The following is a 17,424-nucleotide window of genomic DNA, read 5'->3' as shown; positions in this document are numbered from 1 at the left end:
AGGCCATTCAGCCCATCAAGTCTGCACCATCTTCAATCCCTTGATTCTGGTCAAGGTATTGCCTTGTGGAATGAACCAGCATATGGCTATCACTCACTTTGATACTGCCTAGCTAAGGGAGGGGGGACATGATTGAGGGGTATGGACAGGGTGAGTAGCGAACAGCCCCTTGGTTGAGGGGTCGCTCCCCTTTACGGTAAGGGGCAGGAGATTTGATGGGGATTTGAGAAAAATAAATTGCGCTGAGGGTGGTGGGAGCCTGGAATTCACTGCCTGGGAAGTAGTGGAGGCTGGAAACCTTAACCTTTTTCAAAAAAAAAATTTGGATGCGCACTTGGAATATCATAACATTCAAGGATGTGGGCAAGTGCAGGAAAATGGGAGTTATTGTTTGTGCAGATTTTGCAGCCACAATATTTATGGCTTCACACATTGATAAATTGCTTTTAGATTTGACCTTTTTTCCCCCTAATTTTCCCTGATACCTTATCACTAATACCCTATATTACATTTCTTGCTGCCCTTTCCTGACCCATTCTGCTTACTTGCCTCTAGAGGAGACTCTTTGAACACTGTGGGAGTTAAATTTCATATTGCAAATGTGTTTTCGTGTCTTGTGGATCCAGTGTAGTTCACTTGAATTTTCTTGAATGGAAAATATCTCTGCGTAAAGTTCACCTATATATCTCCAACATATTCCCTTATTGGTGCATGTTTCTGATTTTGCATCATCTGACTTTTCTATTAAACACCATGCAGGTCAGTTAACCAAGACCCACTGTGTACTTGTTTTTACCACACGTGCACACAGCAGGATCCCTCGGCCTTCCTGTAATTCTGATATCCTTTGATCAGTGATTTACATGCTCAAAATGAAGGTGGATTTTAATACAGTAAATAAAACAGAGCAGTTTCTAGTGACAGAAGGGTCTGTAACCTGGGGGAACGATTTAAGGTAATCGGCGAAAAAATAATAATGATTCTATCCACCTTTGAGGTGTTAGAACTTCAATCTTTTGAAGAGGCAGCACAGGCACAATGGGCTGAATGGCTTCCTGTGCTGTATCATTCTATTCTATGATCCATCTCGTCACTTTACAGGTATATTTCCCGAACTTGAACTGACCTTTTGTAGATTTGGCATTTTATTTGGAATAAGTTTGTGATTCACTAGTTTTACACTTAGAACTTTAAGAATCAAAGGTATTGGGGGTGATTCCTCCCCCAAAAATTCCAAGTGTTGAATTTGCGTGAAAACTGGAGTAATTTGCACTGTTTATTTCAGTGGAAGTTTAGAGAAGAATCTCCCACACTCTGTGTGCACTGTAGAGTGCCCTAGCATGAATCACTCAAAATCGGGGGCGCGTTGGCCTCCCTCCCCCACAGATCCTGACTGCAAAGTGGCAGCGGGAGCCCCCACCCCCTTGGCACTGTCCCATGTCCAATGGGTAGTGCCAAGGTGCCCCTGGGCACTGGTACTTAGTCCCTTGGGCAGTGCTGGGGGCCAGGCTGGCACTGCCAATGTGCCAATGTCCAGGTGGTATTCTCCCCGCTGACCCTCTGCAGGGGGGGGCCCCATTGTCCCTCCCTTCACTCCAGCAGGGTCGGGCTGCCAGCTTCCTACAAGTGGTGAGCTACTGTAAACCGCGCTGGAGTGAAATACTTCTGGCGGGGAGGAGAGGCTAGGGACTTCACTCCCAAGCCTGCTAATTGCATTTAAATTGGCAGCTGCGTATATAATGCAGCTCTGTGCTGGAAGTCCGGTGCTGGTAGATGCGCCGGGGGGCCCAGTGTGTATTGCGTTAATCCAGCCTCAATTAAATCTCTCGGTCCATTGCGCTAAATAATCAGTGCAGCGGGATGGGAGAATACCCCGCCCCCCCCCATTGTTTTAGTTGTCATAAACTGACTTTCTGATCATTTTCACCCTATCTTGGTACAGCTCGGCAGCTTACAGTTCAGATGATGCAGAATCCACGGATTTTGGCAGCACTACAGGAGCGACTTGATGGGCTTGTAGGAAACCCATCTGGTTATATAGAAAGGTAAGGAATATTAACTTTGCACCTCACTGTCATGGTTCTGTTGTTCCAAATTGCTGCACGTTCATTGTGACCTTCCGCACAACTTGTCCATGCCGCCCAGTTTTTACCACTAAGCTAGTCCCAATTGCCTGTGTTTGGCCCATATTCCTCTATACCCATGTAACAGTTTAAATGCTTTTTAAAAGACAAAATTGTATCTGCCTCTACTACTACCTCTGGCAGCTTGTTCCAGACACTCACCACCCTGTGTGTGAAAGAATTGCCCCTCTGGACACTTTTTCGTGTATCTCCCCTCTCGCCTTAAATCTAACCCACCTACCTTATCTATGCGCCTCATTATTTTAGACCTCTACAAGAGGTCGAAACTTCCTATGCTCCAGTGAAAAAAGTCCCAGTCTTTCCAGCCTCTCCTTATAACTCAAACCATCAAGTCCGGTAGCATCCTAGTAAATCTTTTCTGCACGCTTTCTAGTTTAGTAATATCCTTTCTATAATAGGGTGACCAGAATTGTACATAGTATGCCAAGTGTGGTCTTACCAATGTCTTGTACAACTTCAACAAGGCATCCCAACTCCTGTATTCAATGTTCTGACCAATGAAACCAAGCATGCCGAATGCTGCCTTCACTACCCTGACTCCCCTTTCATGATGCTGCGAACCTGTGGAAGCTGCCAGATAAACACTTCATAGAATCATAGAATCCCTACAGTGCAGAAGGAGGCCATTTGGCCCATCGAGTCTGCACCGACCACAATCCCACCCAGGCCCTACCCCCACATATTTATCTGCTAATCCCTCTAACCTATGCATCTCAGGACTCTTAAGGGGCAATTTTTTTAACCTGGCCAATCAACCTAACCCGCACATCTTTGGACTGTGGGAGGAAACTGGAGCACCCGGAGGAAACCCACGCAGACACGAGGAGAATGTGCAAACTCCACACAGACAGTGACCTGAGCCGGGAATCGAACCCGGGACCCTGGAGCTGTGAAGCAGCAGTGCTAACCACTGTGCTACCGTGCCGCCCAGGCCTGAACTCTTCACTCTATTTTGATTTGATTTATTATTGTCACGTGCATTGGCATACAGTGACAGTATTATTTCTTGCACACAGACAAAGCATATCGTACATAGAGAAGCAAAGGAGAGAGTGCAGAATGTAGTGTTAGTCATAGCGAGGGTATAGAGAAAGATCAACTTAATGCAAGGTAGGTCCATTCAAAAGTCTGATGGCAGCAGGGAAGAAGCTGTTGAGTTGGTTGGTATGTGATCTCAGACTTTTGTATCTTTTTCTGACTGAAGAAGGTGGAAGAGAGTATGTCCAGGGTGTGTGGGGTCCTTGAATATGCTGGCTGCTTTTCTGAGGAAGCGGGAAGTGTAGACACTGTCAATAGATGGGAGGATGGTTTGAGTGATGGACTGGGCTTCATTTACTTTCAAGCAGCTATGAACCTGTATCCCAAGATCGCTTTGTTCTAGAACTCTCCTCAGCACCCTACCGTTAACTGAGTAGGTCCTGTCCTGATTTGACCTATGAAAATGCATCATCTCACATTTATCTAAATTAAACTCCACCTGCCATTCATCAACCCACTGGCCCAATTGATCAAGATCCCATTGCAATCCTAGATAACTTTCTTTACTGTCCACTATGCCCCCAATCTTGGTGTCATCTGTAAACTTACCAACCATGTCTCCTAAATTCTCATCCAAATCATTAATATAAATGCCAAATAACAATGGACCCAGCACCGATCCCTCAGGCACACTATTGGTCACAGGCCTTCAGTTTGAAAAACAGCTGTCTACAACCACCCTCTGTCTTCTGTCATCAAACCAATTTTATATCCAATTGGCTTCCAAGCTCGATCCCTTGAGATTTAACCTTTTGCAACAACTTAGCATATGGTATCTTGTCAAAGGCTTTGCTAAAGTCCATGTAGATAACATCCAGTGCACTGCCCTCATCTACCTTCTTGGTTACCCCTTCAAAAAAACTCAATCAAATTTGTGAGATGTGATTTTCCACTCACAAAGCCATGCTGATTGTCCCTAATAGTCCATGCCCCTCTAATTGCCTTTAGACCCTATCTCTCAGAATATCTTCTAACAACTTACCCACTACATACGTTAGACTCACTTGTCTGTAGTTCCCAAACTTTTCCCTTTAACCCTTCTTAAACAAAAGCACAACATTTGCCACCCTCCAATCTTCAGGCGCCTCACCTGTGGTTGTTGATTCAGATATCTCTGCTAGGGGACCAGCAATTTTCTCCCTAGCCTTCCATAATGCCCTGGGATACATTTCATCAAGTCCCAGGGATTTATCTACCTTGATACGCTTTAAGACTTTCAGCACCTCCCTCTCTGTAATATGGACAGTCTTCAAGACATCACTGTTTATTTCCCCAAGTTCCCTAACATCCATGTTGCAAGCTGCAATGCAGAATCAGGCCACGGTGATTCGAAACACACAGTTGTACCCCATATTGAGACCTATTGAAAATATAACTCTGGCTTGTGTTTCTTAAAACTGCGGAGGAAGACTAGATGGAGATAAATTTGTGTTTAGTGACTGTTGACTGAATACCAGGAGAATGTTAATTCTGAATTTGTTCTGGTTTTCAGCTTGCCTAAAATTGTGAAGAAGCGTGTAAATGCTTTGAAGAATCTCCAGGTGAAATGTGCTCATATAGAAGCTAAATTCTATGCCGAAGTTCATGAATTGCAACGAAAGTACGCTGCTCTCTATCAGCCCCTTTTTGACAAGGTGAGAAACCATCTTATGTCTTTTGAGAGGAATTTTGTACAAGCCACTCGGGAACTGGAGTCCCCCCGCCCCCCTCTCCAGGATTTGCTGCAATTGCACCTAATCCAAAATATTCTAACACATCTGACTACAGAAACATAAGGAAACAACTTTGACTTTGGGCATATTTCATGCTGATTCCTTGTAGATTCCACAAACGCTTTCTGATTTCTGATCAGCTATTTCAGAAGGTACAGAAACTTGTGGCTTTTTAAGCTAGCAGGTATCCCGTGACGATATTTATTGATTCAATGTTCTGAGAGAAACAAGTTTTAGTGAGGAACTGAAGGAAATCAGCATTTTTAAGGAAATTGGGACTGAAGGTGGATCAATCTCCAGGGCCTGATGATCTTCATCCCAGAGTACTTAAGGAAATGGCCCTGGAAATAGTAGATCCCTTGGTGGGTACTTTGCAAAATTCTGTGGACTCTGGACTGCTTCCTACAGATTGGAGGGTAGCTAATGTAAGCCCGCTATTCAAAAAGGGAGGTAGAGAGAAAACGGGGAATTGTAGACCAGTGAACCTAATGTTCGTACTGGGGAAGTTGCTGGAGTCGATTATCGGGGATTTCATAACTCAGCATTTGGAAAGCAGTCGTATAATCAGGCAGTCACCACGGATTTACAAAAGGGAAATCATGCTTGACTAATCTATTGGAATTCTTTGAGGATCTAACTAGTTGAGTTGACTGAGGAGAACCAGTGGATGTGGATTATTTAGACTTTGAGAAGGCTTTCGACAAGATCTCTCATAACTGACTACTATGTAAAGAAGATCGTGTCGAGAGGGCTAGAATACAAGAGCAGGGATGTACTTCTGAAGTTGTATAAAGCTCTGGTCAGACCCCATTTGAAGTATTTTGAGCAGCTTTGGGTTCCGTATCTAAGGAAGGATGTGCTGGCCTTGGAAAGGGTCCTGAGGAGGTTCACAAGAATGATCCCTGGAATGAAGAGCTTGTCGTATGAGGAGCGGTTGAGGACTCTGGGTCTGTACTCATTGAGTTTAGAAGGATGAGGGGGGGTGGTCTTATTGAAACTTAGAGGATACTGCGAGGCCTGGACAGAGTGGACATGGAAAGGATGTTTCCACTTGTAGAATAAACAAGAACCAGAGGGCACAACCTCAGGCTAAAAGGACGATCCTTTAAAACCGAGATGAGGAGGAATTTCTTCAGCCAGAGAGTGGTGAATCTGTGGAACTCTGCCGCAGAAGGCTGTGGAGGCCATGTTATTGAGTGTCTTTAAGACAGAGATAGATAGGTTCTTGATTAATAAGGGGATCAGGGATTTTGGGGTAAAGGCAGGAGAATGGGGATGAGAAAAATATCAGCCGTGATTGGACGGCAGAGCGGACTTGATGGGCCGAGGGGCCTAATTCTGCACCTATGTCTCATGGTCTTATAGAGTGCAGGTAATGTCTTGAGATGGATAGAAAGCTGGTTAGCAGATAGGAAGCAAAGAGTTGCCATAAATGGGTCTTTTTCTGATTGGCAGTCAATGACTAGTGGGGTACGCCAGGGATCTGTGCTAGGACCGCAACTGTTCACTTTATCTCCAAATTTGTTAATCGTACAAAGTTGGGTGGGAGGATGAGCTGAGGAGAATGCAGAGATGCTCCAGCATGATTTGGACAGGCTGTGTGTATGGTCATGTGCATGGTAGATGTAATACAATGTGGATAAATGTGAGAATATCCACTTTGGTAGCAATAATAGGAAGACAGATTATTACTTGAATGGGTGTCAATTTGGAGAAGGTGGATACTCAGCGTGATCTTGGTGTCCTCGTACACAAAGTAAACGTGCAGCAGAATGGCACTGGTGTATCATTTATACTATAGTAACATTTAGCAATCATTTTGGATTTAAATGCCGAGATATTGGTCCCCAGGACCTGATGGGCTATACCCTAGAATACTGGGAGGCAAGGGAGGAAATTGCTGGGGCTTTGAAATAAATCTTTGTATCCTCACTGGCTACAGGGGAGGTCATGATGTGGAGATGCTGGCGTTGGACTGGAGTAAACACAGTAAGAAGTCTCTCAACACCAGGTTAAAGTCTAAGGTTGGACTTTAACCTGGTGTTGTGAGACTTCTTACAGGGGAGGTCCCAGAGGATTGGAGAATAGCCAATGTTATTCCTTTTGTTTAAGAAGGGTAGCAAGAATAATCCAGGTAATTACAGGCCGGTGAGCCTTACATCAGTGGTAGGGAAATTATTGGAGAGGATTCTTCGAGACGGGATTTATTCCCACTTGGAAATAAGTGGACGCATTAGCGAGAGGCAACGTGACTTTGTGAAGTGGGGTCGTGTCTCACTAACTGGATCGGGTTTTTCAAGGAAGTGACGAAGGTGATTGAGGATAGGGCAGTGGATGTTGTCTACATGGACTTCAGTAAAGCCTTTGACAAGAATCCTCATGGCAGACTGGTGCAGAAGATGAAGTCGCATGGGATCAGAGGTGAGCTGGCAAGGTGGACACAGAACTGGCTCAGTCAAAGAAGACAGAGGATAGCAGTGGAAGGGTGCGCTTCTGAATGGAGGGCTGTGACAAGTGGCATTGTTCAGGGATCAGTTCTGGGACCTTTGCTATTTGTAATATAAATGATTTGGAGGAAAATGTAACTGGATTGATTAGTAAGTTTGCTGACGACACAAAGGTTGGTGGATTTACGGATAGTGATGAGGATCATTGGAGAATACAGCAGGATATAGATCGGTTGGAGACTTGGGCGGAGAGATAGCAGATGGAGTTTAATCAAGACAAATGTGAGGTAATGCATTTTGGAAGGTCTAATACAGATAGGAAATATACAGTAAATGGCAGGACCCTTAAGAGTATTGATAGGCAAAGGGATCTGGGTGTACAGGTACACAGGTCACTGAAAGTGGCAGTGCAGGTGGCGAAGGTAGTCAAGAAGGCAGACGGCATGCTTACCTTCGGCCGGGGCATTGAGTTAAAAAATTGGCAATTCATGTTGCAGTTTTATAGAACCTTAGTTAGGCCGCACTTGGAATATAGTGTTCGATTCTGGTCGCCACACTACCAGATGGATGTGGAGGCTTTGGAGAGGGTACAGAAAAGATTTACCAGGAAAAATGTTGCCTGGTATGGAGGGCATTAGCTATGAGGAGAGGTTGGAGAAACTTGGTTTGTTCTCACTGGAGCGACGGAGGTTGAGGGGAGACCTGATAGAAGTCTACAAGATTACGAGGGGCATGGACAGAGTGGATAGTCAGAAGCTTTTTCCCAGGGTAGAAAAGTCAATTACGAGGGGGTATAGGTTTAAGGTGCAAGGGGTAAGGTTTAAAGGAGATGTACGAGCCAAGTTTTATTTTACACAGAGGATGGTGGGTGTCTGCAACTCGCTGCCAGAGAAGATAGTGGAAGCAGATACGATAGTGACTTTTAAGGGGCATCTTGACAAATACATGAATAAGATGGGAATAGAGGGATATGGTCCCTGGAAGGGTAGAGGGTTTTAGTTCAGTCGGGCAGCATGGTGGGTGCAGGCTTGCAGGGCTGAAGGATCTGTTCCTGTGCTGTAATTTTCTTTGTTTGTTCTATATTGCTTTAATCGAGGTTGTTATTTGCAAAACTGTTAAAACCCAATGCATCATGTTTGGAGCGAGTACAATTAATTATTGCTGAAAGACTCCCCAGTATTTTTGGTCATTGCTCTTAAAATTTCTACAAAACCTTTTGGAGATGCCACCTGGATGTTGATTATGGAACAGTGAAGTTCGACACCCCTATGCTTTTAAATGTGTTAATTTGTTTGTTTGTTTCTTTCTATTTCACAGAAACTTGGAATAATAGGTAGACATTTGGTAACTGGGGGAAAACAAGTAGGTTTTGTTTAGGTGAATGGATAGGTTTAAAAGTCCTCAATTGCAAGATTTGCCATTGCTGCCAAGGGCTTGGAAACAAATGGTCGGATAATCTCTCCAGTGGAGAGAAATTTAACTGCTAATTGGATTTGAAAGAATTTTCATATTGTCCAAGATGAGAATTACACCTTTAACTTGTTTTCCAAATTTAAAAATGCTCAAGTTATTTGTCTATCATGCTTTTAAAACTTTTAAATTGATTAGGGACACTCTCCACGTTGGGGCAGCATTGAATAATGTCACACAGCTCAGAGAGTTTATTGTGCCCTCTTGTTAACTGTTTAAATTATTGGAAAATAATTTGTACGGTATTGTCTTAATTAAAACAAATAATTTTGAGTGTACTGTGTTTTAGCGTCATAATTCCCTTGGAAAAGGGACTTGAGTTGAGGAATTCCTAATAAATATCACACGTCTGTCTTTCCCTCAGAGGAGCGATATTATCAATGCTATCTTTGAGCCAACAGAGGATGAATGCAAATGGCAAGGGGATGAGGAGGAGGAGTTATCAGTAAGTATCCTAGAGTCTAGATGCTGAGAGCTTTTTTGCCGATGGTAGGATCAGTATTGGAATTTAACCTGGGCTCCATCGTTGATAGCTGCCTGTAATGTAAATTAATTTGGAAAATTTGCCAAAATTGATGAGATCTTTTGAATTAATGTAGGTAGTTAATATGAGTAACATCGCTGTTTAGACTTGCTTCGTGGCCTTAGTTGGGATTCATGGGGTCACTGTAGATTTCATAGAAACCTAGAAAAACTACAGCACAAAACAGGCCCTTTGGCCCCACAAGTTGTGCCGAACATATCCCTACCTTTTAGGCCTACCTGTAACCCTCCATCCTATTAAGTCCCATACACTCATCCAGGAGTCTCTTAAAAGACCCTATTGAGTTTGCCTCCACCACCACTGACAGCAGCCACCACCCTCTGTGAAAAACTTCCCCCTAACATTTCCCCTGTACCAACCCCCGAACACTGGAAACCTGTGTCCTCTCGTAGCAGCCATTTCTACCCTGGGAAAAAGCCTCTGAGAGTCCACCCGATCTATGCCTCTCAACATCTTATATACCTCTATTAGGTCTCCTCTCATCCTACGTCTCCCCAAGGAGAAAAGACCAAACTCCCTATCCTCATAAGGCATGCCACTCAATCCAGGCAACATCCTTGTAACTCTCTTCTGCACCCTTTCAATCTTTTCCACATCCTTCCTGTAATGAGGCGACCAGAACTGAGCACAGTACTCCAAGTGGGGTCTGACGAGGGTCTTATATAGCTGCATCATTATCCCCGGACTCCTAAACTCAATCCCTCGATTGATAAAGGCCAGCGCACCATATGTCGCCTTAACCACCTCCTCCACCTGCGGGGCCGATTGTAGAGTCCTGTGGACCCGGACCCCAAGGTCCTTCTGATCCTCTACAGTACTAAGAGTCTTTCCCTTTATATTGTACTCCTTCATCCCATTTGACCTACCAAAATGGACCACTACGCATTTATCTGGGTTGAAGTCCATCTGCCACTTCTCCGCCCAGTCTTGCATCCTATTTATGTCCCTCTGTAACTTCTGACATCTTCCAGACTATCCACAACCCCACCAACATTCGTGTCATCGGCAAATTTACCAACCCATCCCTCCACTTCCTCATCCAGGTCATTTATGAAAATGACAAACAGCAAGGGTCCCAGAACAGATCCCTGGGGCACACCACTGGTGACCGACCTCGAATTAGAAAAAGACCCATCTATACCCACTCTCTGCCTCCTTTGGGCAAGTCAGTTCTGGATCCACAGGGCAGCAGCCCCTTGGATCCCATGCCCTCTCACTTTTTCTAGAAGCCTTGCATGGGGGACCTTATCAAACGCCTTGCTAAAATCCATATAAACCACATCTACCACTTTCCCTTCGTCAATGTGTTTAGTCACATTTTCGAAGAACTCTACCAGGCTCGTAAGGCACGATCTGCCTTTGACAAAACCATGCTGAGTATTCTTGAGCATACTAAACCTCTCTAAATGCTCATAAATCTTGTCCCTCAGGATCTTCTCCATCAGCTTACCAACCACTGAGGTTCGACTCAGCGGTCGGTAATTTCCTGGGCTATCCCTATTCCCCTTCTTGAAAATAGGAACCACATCCGCAATCCTCCAGCATCTCTCCCGTCTCCATCGACGACGCAAAGATCATCACCAGAGGCTCTGCAATCTCTTCCCTCGCCTCCCACAGTAACCTGGGGTACATCCCATCTGGACCCGGCAACTTCTCTATCTTGATGCCATTCAAAGAATCCAGCACAACATCTTTGTTAAAGTCCACATACTCGATCTCTTCAGTCCACCGCAAGCCCACAGTACATCCACCCAGGTCCTTCTCCTCTGTGAAAACCGAGGCAAAATACTCATTAAGCACCTCTGCCATTTCTACTGGTTCTGTACAGATTTTCCCGCCTTCACCTTTTATAGGCCCTATTCCTTCACGTCTCATCCTTTTACTCTTCACATATTTATAGAACGCCTTAGGGTTTTCCTTAATTCTACTTGCCAAGGCCTTCTCATGACCCCTTCTGGCTCTCCTAATTTCCTTCTTTCGTCCCTTCCTACAAGCCGTATACTCATCTAGATCCCTATCTTCGCCAAGCTCTCTGAACCTTTTGTACGCTTTCCTTTTCTTCTCTACTAGGTCCCGCACAGCTTTCGTGCACCACGGTTCCTTTAACCTACCAACTCCTCCCTGTCTGCTCGGAACATTGCCCTGTAGAACTCTAGACAGACATTCCTTGAAAAACTGCCACCTCTTCAGTACATTTGCCAGAGAAATCCACCTTCCAATTTACTACTCTAATTTGCTGCCTTATGTCTTCATATTTCCCCTTACTCCATATAAACGCTTTGCTAGCTTGCCTGATCCCCTCTTTTTCCAATGCAAGCATAAAGGAGATAGAGTTATGATCGCTATCCCCAAGATGCTCTCCCACTGAGAGATCTGACACCTGTCCAGGTTCATTGGTCAGTATCAGATCAAGTACAGCCTCTCCTCTTGTAGGCTTGTCCACATGCTATGTCAGGAAACCCTCCTGAACACACCTAATGAACTCCTCCCCATCCAATCCCCTTACCCTCGGGATATTCCAATCTATGTTTGGGAAATTAAAGTCTCCCATCACAACAACTCTGCTATTATTGCAGCTCTCCAGGATCTGTTTCCCTATCTGCTCCTCCACCTCCCTGTCACTATTGGGCGGCCTATAGAAAACTCCCAGCAAAGTGATCAACCTCTTCCCACTCCCAACTTCCACCCACAGAGACTCTGTAGACAATCCCTCCACAGCATACACCTTGTCTACAGCTGTGACACTATCCCTGATCAGCTGTGCCACTCCACCTCCTCTCTTGCCTCCTTCCCTGTCCTTCCTGAAACATCTGAATCCTGGCACCTGGAGTATTCAGTCCTGTCCCTGAGACATCCAAGTCTCCGTAATGGCCACCACATCACACTTCCAGGCATCGATCCACGCTCGCAGCTCATCCCCTTTATTCACTATACTCCTGGCATTAAAGTAAACACATCTCAATCCTTTGGTCTGAGCTCTCCCCTTCTCTGTCCTCCGTCCATCCTCCCTCTTGCACTGTCTATAACCCTTCTCTGTTTGCGAGCTAACTTCCTCGCTCCCAGTCACCTCGTCTCAATCCACTCTCCCCCCCCCAACCTATCTAGTTTAAACTCTCCCCAGTAGCCTCAGCCAACCTTCCTGCCAGGATATTGGTCCCCCTGGGATTCAAGTGCCACCCGTTTTTTGTGTACAGGTCACACCTGCCCCTAAAGAGGTCCCAATGGTCCAGGAACCTGAATCCCTGCCCCCTGCACCAGTCCCTCAGCCACACATTCATCCTCCACCTCACTCCATTCCTGCCCTCACCCTCCCGTGGCACAGGCAGCAATCCTGAGATTACTACCTTTGCTTTCCTCCTCAGCTGTCTCCCTAATTCCCTATACTCTCTTTTCATGACCCCTTCCTTCCCACATCAGCGGTACCAATATGTACCGCTACCTCTGGCTCCTCTCCCTCCCCCCTCAGGATTTCTGGGAGTCGACCAGTGACATCCTGGATCCCGGCCCCAGGGAGGCAGACCACCATCCGAGCCTCCCGCCTGCCTCCGCAAAAACGCCTGTCCGACCCCCTTACTGTCGAGTCCCCGATTAACACTGCCTTCCTCCTCTTTTCCTTAGCCCTCTGAAAGGTGGAGGATGAATGTGTGGCTGAGGGACTGGTGCAGGGGGCAGGGATTCAGGTTCCTGGACCATTGGGACCTTTAGGGGCAGGTGTGACCTGTACACAAAAAATGGGTGGCACTTGAATCCCAGGGGGACCTCTCCACTCCAGAGACACGGCCACTGCTGCTTCCCCGAGGCGGGCTGTCCGTTCCAGCAGTAGTCCGGCAGGAGTACTTGTTGTGTAGGGGCACATCCACGGGTGTTCTCAATCACCCGAGCTTTCCCCTTCCTGGCCGTCACCCACTTGGCCTCCACCCGTGGCCCTGGTGTGACCACCTGATGATAGCTCTTGTCTATCACCTCCTCATTCTCCCTTAACAGCCTAAGATCCTCAAGCTGCAGTTCCAGCTCCCTAACACGGCCCCTCAGGAACCGCAGCTCGACACACCCCCTCACAGATGTGGATGTCTGGGAGGCCAGGTGCGTCAGGACCTCCCACATCCTACACTAGGAACAACACACTGGCTTCACACTCATATTTGACCCTTTATACCAAGGTACACAACCTGTGAGCCAAAGCCCTTATAGCTCACACTCTGCTCCCTGCACACTCCACTGCCCGCTGTATACTGCACCCTACATTTTATACTTCGTGCGCTTAAAAAAATCCTTCCCAGACTCCTTTGCAGCCCACTTCCAGTTTTCAGTTTAAAATTAAGAAAAGAAAAAAAACTACTCGAAAAATAAAGGCAAAATGCACACTAACTAAATAAATAAATCTCTCACCAGCTCTCCTGCCACAAATCACTCCCTCTGTGCTTGCTCCAGTAGAACAATGAGATCCAATATTTTTCCTAACTTTTCAAAATTCCTTTTTGTTTCTGCTATCTGATACTTTTAAAATTAAATGAAGGATTTTTGACTATTTTAAGTGGTATTTGAATGAAGAACTTTCCAGAAAGTATAAAGTCAAAGGGCATGCTATATTGGAGAGTGTGAGACTCCATTGGGGAGTTGTCCAGGGATGCTGTCTCTTTAGTAAATGAGTACAATATTGATTTGTCATTTGTTAATTTCTGGTATTCTGCTTTTGTTACACTTATTAATTTGTTCGTTCTCTTCCATTGACCACATGCCTTTTTCAAATATATTGAGCCAAACTATTCCAAATTAGCTTTTCCCAGGGTCACTGATTTTGGATCTTTACTAGCAACCATCTCAACACTTCCAACATAGGGAGGCAGTGGTATTGTCACTGGACTATTGGGTGGATGTAGCTGTTACTAGGGGGCATAACTATAAGGTACATGGTGGGAGATATAGGAGGGATGTCCGAGGTAGGTTCTTTACTCATAGTGGTTGGGGTGTGGAATGGACTGCCTGCTGTGATAGTGGAGTCGGACACTTCAGGAACTTTCAAGTGGTTATTGGATAGGCACATGGAGCACACCGGAATGATGGGGAGTGGGATAGCTTGATCTTGGTTTCGGACAAAGCTTGGCACAACATCAAGGGTCGAAGGGCCTGTACAGTGCTGTACTGTTCTAAGATCTAAGACTAGTAATCCAGAGAACCAGAGCAAGATCTGGAGACCCAGGTTCAAATTCCATTACAGCAGATGAAGTTTGAATACAGTAAAAAATCTAGAATTATGACCATAAAACCATTGTTGATTGTTGTTAAAAAACCTATCTGGTTCACTGATGTCCATTAGGGAAGGAAATCTGCCGTCCTTACCTGGGCCTGGACTACATGTGACTCCAGAGCCACAGCAATATGTTTGACTTTCGAATACCCTCTGAAATGAAGGGCAATTAGGGATGGGCAATAAATGCTGGTCCAGCCAGTGATGCCCACATCCCTTAAAATGAATTAAAAACTTCCATTGTTGGGCACTTTTGAAAAGTGTGATGCCCACACCTGGTCATGAGCCTCTCAGTATCATGTTTGCTGGGAGGTGATTTTGTCCACCTGAATGTTGAAACGAATAAATGTAACATTGGAAGATTTTTGGGCATTAAGGGAATTAAGATGTGTAGGGAAGGTGTGGCTGTAAAATTTGCTAGTGACCCAAAGATAGGTGGGGAAGTAAATTGTAAAGAGGGCATGACGCTACAAAGGGATGGGCAAAGGTCCACCAAATGTAGTATAACATGGGCAAATGTGAAATGGTCCGTTTTGGCTGGAAGAATAAAGAAGCTTTTCTAAGAGAGATTGCAGAGCTCTGAGATTTAGTGGGATCTGTCCTAATGCACGAGTCACAAGGCATGAAACTCGAAAGGATCTAAGCACAGCAAATAACGAGGAAAGTGAATAGAATGTTTTCATTTATTTAGGAGAATTGATTATAAAGAGTAGAGAGGTTCTTATCAATTTTCACAAATGCACCATAGCATTTACAAAGGGTTGCGAATGTAGCCCAGTCCATTGCGCAAACCAGCCTTCCATCCATTGACTCCCGTCTACACTTCCCGCTGCCTCGGAAAAGCAGCCAGCATAATCAAGGACCCCATACACTCTCTTCCGTTGGGAAAAAGACGCAAAGGTCTGTGATCGCATACTAACTGACTCAAGAACAGCTTTTTCCCTGCTGCCATCAGACTTTTGAATGGACCTACCTTATCTTGACTTGGTCTTTCTCTACACCGTAGCTATGACTGTAGCACTATATTCTGCACCCTTCCCTTCTCCCCTTTTGTACTCTATGAATGGTATGCTTTCTATAGTGTGCAAGAAACAATGCTCTCCACTGGATACCAATACATGTGACGAATCAAATCAGAAGATTATGCTTCAGCCACACAGGGCTATACAGATGTAAGATCTCATCTGGAGTACTGTGTACTGCATTGGTCTCATTTTAAAAAACATGTAAATGCATTAGAAACCGTTCACAGGAAGTTTATTAGACTAATACCAGAAATGGGTGGATTGTCTGAGGAAAGGTTGGATAGGTTAGATAACTTGGAGTAAGAGGCAACTTGATTGAAACCAAAGATCCTGAGGAGTCTTGACAGGGTAAATGTGGAGAGGGCATTTCTCTCTTGTGGTAGGATCTTTTTTTTTAATGGATTAGCGGGCTAGATCAAAATTATTGCCCATTCCTAGTTGTCCTTGAAATAGTGCAGTCCCCGTGGTGTAATTACACCCACAGTGCTGTTGTAGAGGGAGTTCCTGGGTTTTGATAGTGAAGGAACGGTGATATATTTCCAACTCGAGATGGGGTCACACTACCAGAAGAATGTGGAAGCTTTGAAGAGAGTGCAAAGAAGGTTCACCAGGATGTTGCCTGATCTCGAGGGCATTGACAATGAGGAGAGGTGAAATAAACTAAAGACAGAGGCTGAGGGGGTGACCTAATAGAGATCTACAAAATTATGAGAGGCATAGATGGGATGGATAGTCGGACTTTTTCCCAGGGTGGAAGTGTCAATTACAAGGAGACACAGGTTCCTGTTGAGAAGGGGAAAGTTTAAGGGAGATATGCAGGGGAGGTTTTTCATGCAGAGTGGTGGGTGCCTGGAATGTGCTGCCAGAGGAGGTGGTGGAAGCATGCACGTTAGCAAGAGGATTGGGATGGGAACATGAATAGGGGAGGAATAGAGGGATATGATCCGAGTAAGTGCAGAAGGTTTTTTAGTTCAGTTAGGGCATCATGATCAGCACAGGCTTGGATGGCTGAAGGACCTGTTCCTGTGCTGTGCTTTTCTTTGTTGTCCTTCTGGTAGTGTGGCAACCAGAACTGCACGCAGTATTCCAATGTGGCCTAACCAAAGAATTTATATAGCTGCAACATGATTTGCCAACACTTGTACTCCATGCCCCTTCTAATGAAGGCAAGCATGCCATATGCCTTCTTAATCACCTTGGCCACCTGTGTTGCCACTTTTAGGGAACTGTGGATTTGCATGCCCAGATCCCTCTGTTATTCCTAAGGATTCTGCCATTTACAGTAAAATTCACACCTAAATTTGATGCATTACCTCTCATTTACAAGGCATAAGTCAGGAGTGTGATGGAATACTCCCCACTTGTCTGGATCGGTGCAGCTCCAAAAACACTCAAGAAACTGGACACCATGCAGGACAAAGCAGCCCCGCTTGATTGGCATCACATCTACAAACATTCACTCCCTCCACCACTGACACTCAGTAGCAACAGTGTGTACTATCTACAAGCTGCACTGCAGCAATTCACCAAAGATCCTTAGACAGCACTTTCCAAACCCACGACCACTTTCATCTAGAAGGACAAGAGCAGCAGTTACATGGGAACACCACCACATGCAAGTTCCCCTCCAAGCCACTCACCACTCTGACTTGGAAATGTATCGCCGTTCCTTCGCAGTCGCTGGGTCAAAGTCCTGGAATTCCCTCCTTAATGGCATTGTGAGTCAACCAACAGCACATGGACTACAGCGGTTCAAGAAGGCAGCTCACCACCACCACCTCAAAGGCAACTAGGGA

General features: G+C 45.3%; 1 protein-coding gene across 3 annotated transcripts in view; it reads left to right on the top strand.

Annotated features, from left to right (window-relative positions):
- Positions 1 to 17,424, top strand: part of nap1l1 (nucleosome assembly protein 1-like 1) — a 132,477-nt gene that overhangs the window by 51,487 nt on the left and 63,566 nt on the right. For all 3 annotated transcript variants that reach the window (XM_078219492.1, XM_078219494.1, XM_078219493.1), the window contains exons 4-6: positions 1,943 to 2,045; positions 4,675 to 4,816; positions 9,176 to 9,256. In XM_078219492.1, the coding sequence (XP_078075618.1) occupies positions 1,943 to 2,045; positions 4,675 to 4,816; positions 9,176 to 9,256 (326 nt within the window). The remainder of the gene's footprint in view (positions 1 to 1,942; positions 2,046 to 4,674; positions 4,817 to 9,175; positions 9,257 to 17,424) is intronic.

Source organism: Mustelus asterias, chromosome 9 (assembly GCF_964213995.1).
Source record: "Mustelus asterias chromosome 9, sMusAst1.hap1.1, whole genome shotgun sequence".
Classification (NCBI taxonomy): Eukaryota; Metazoa; Chordata; class Chondrichthyes; order Carcharhiniformes; family Triakidae; genus Mustelus; species Mustelus asterias.
The sequence above is the reverse complement of the archived record's forward strand: the minus strand, read 5'-3'. Positions and strand labels throughout refer to the sequence as shown.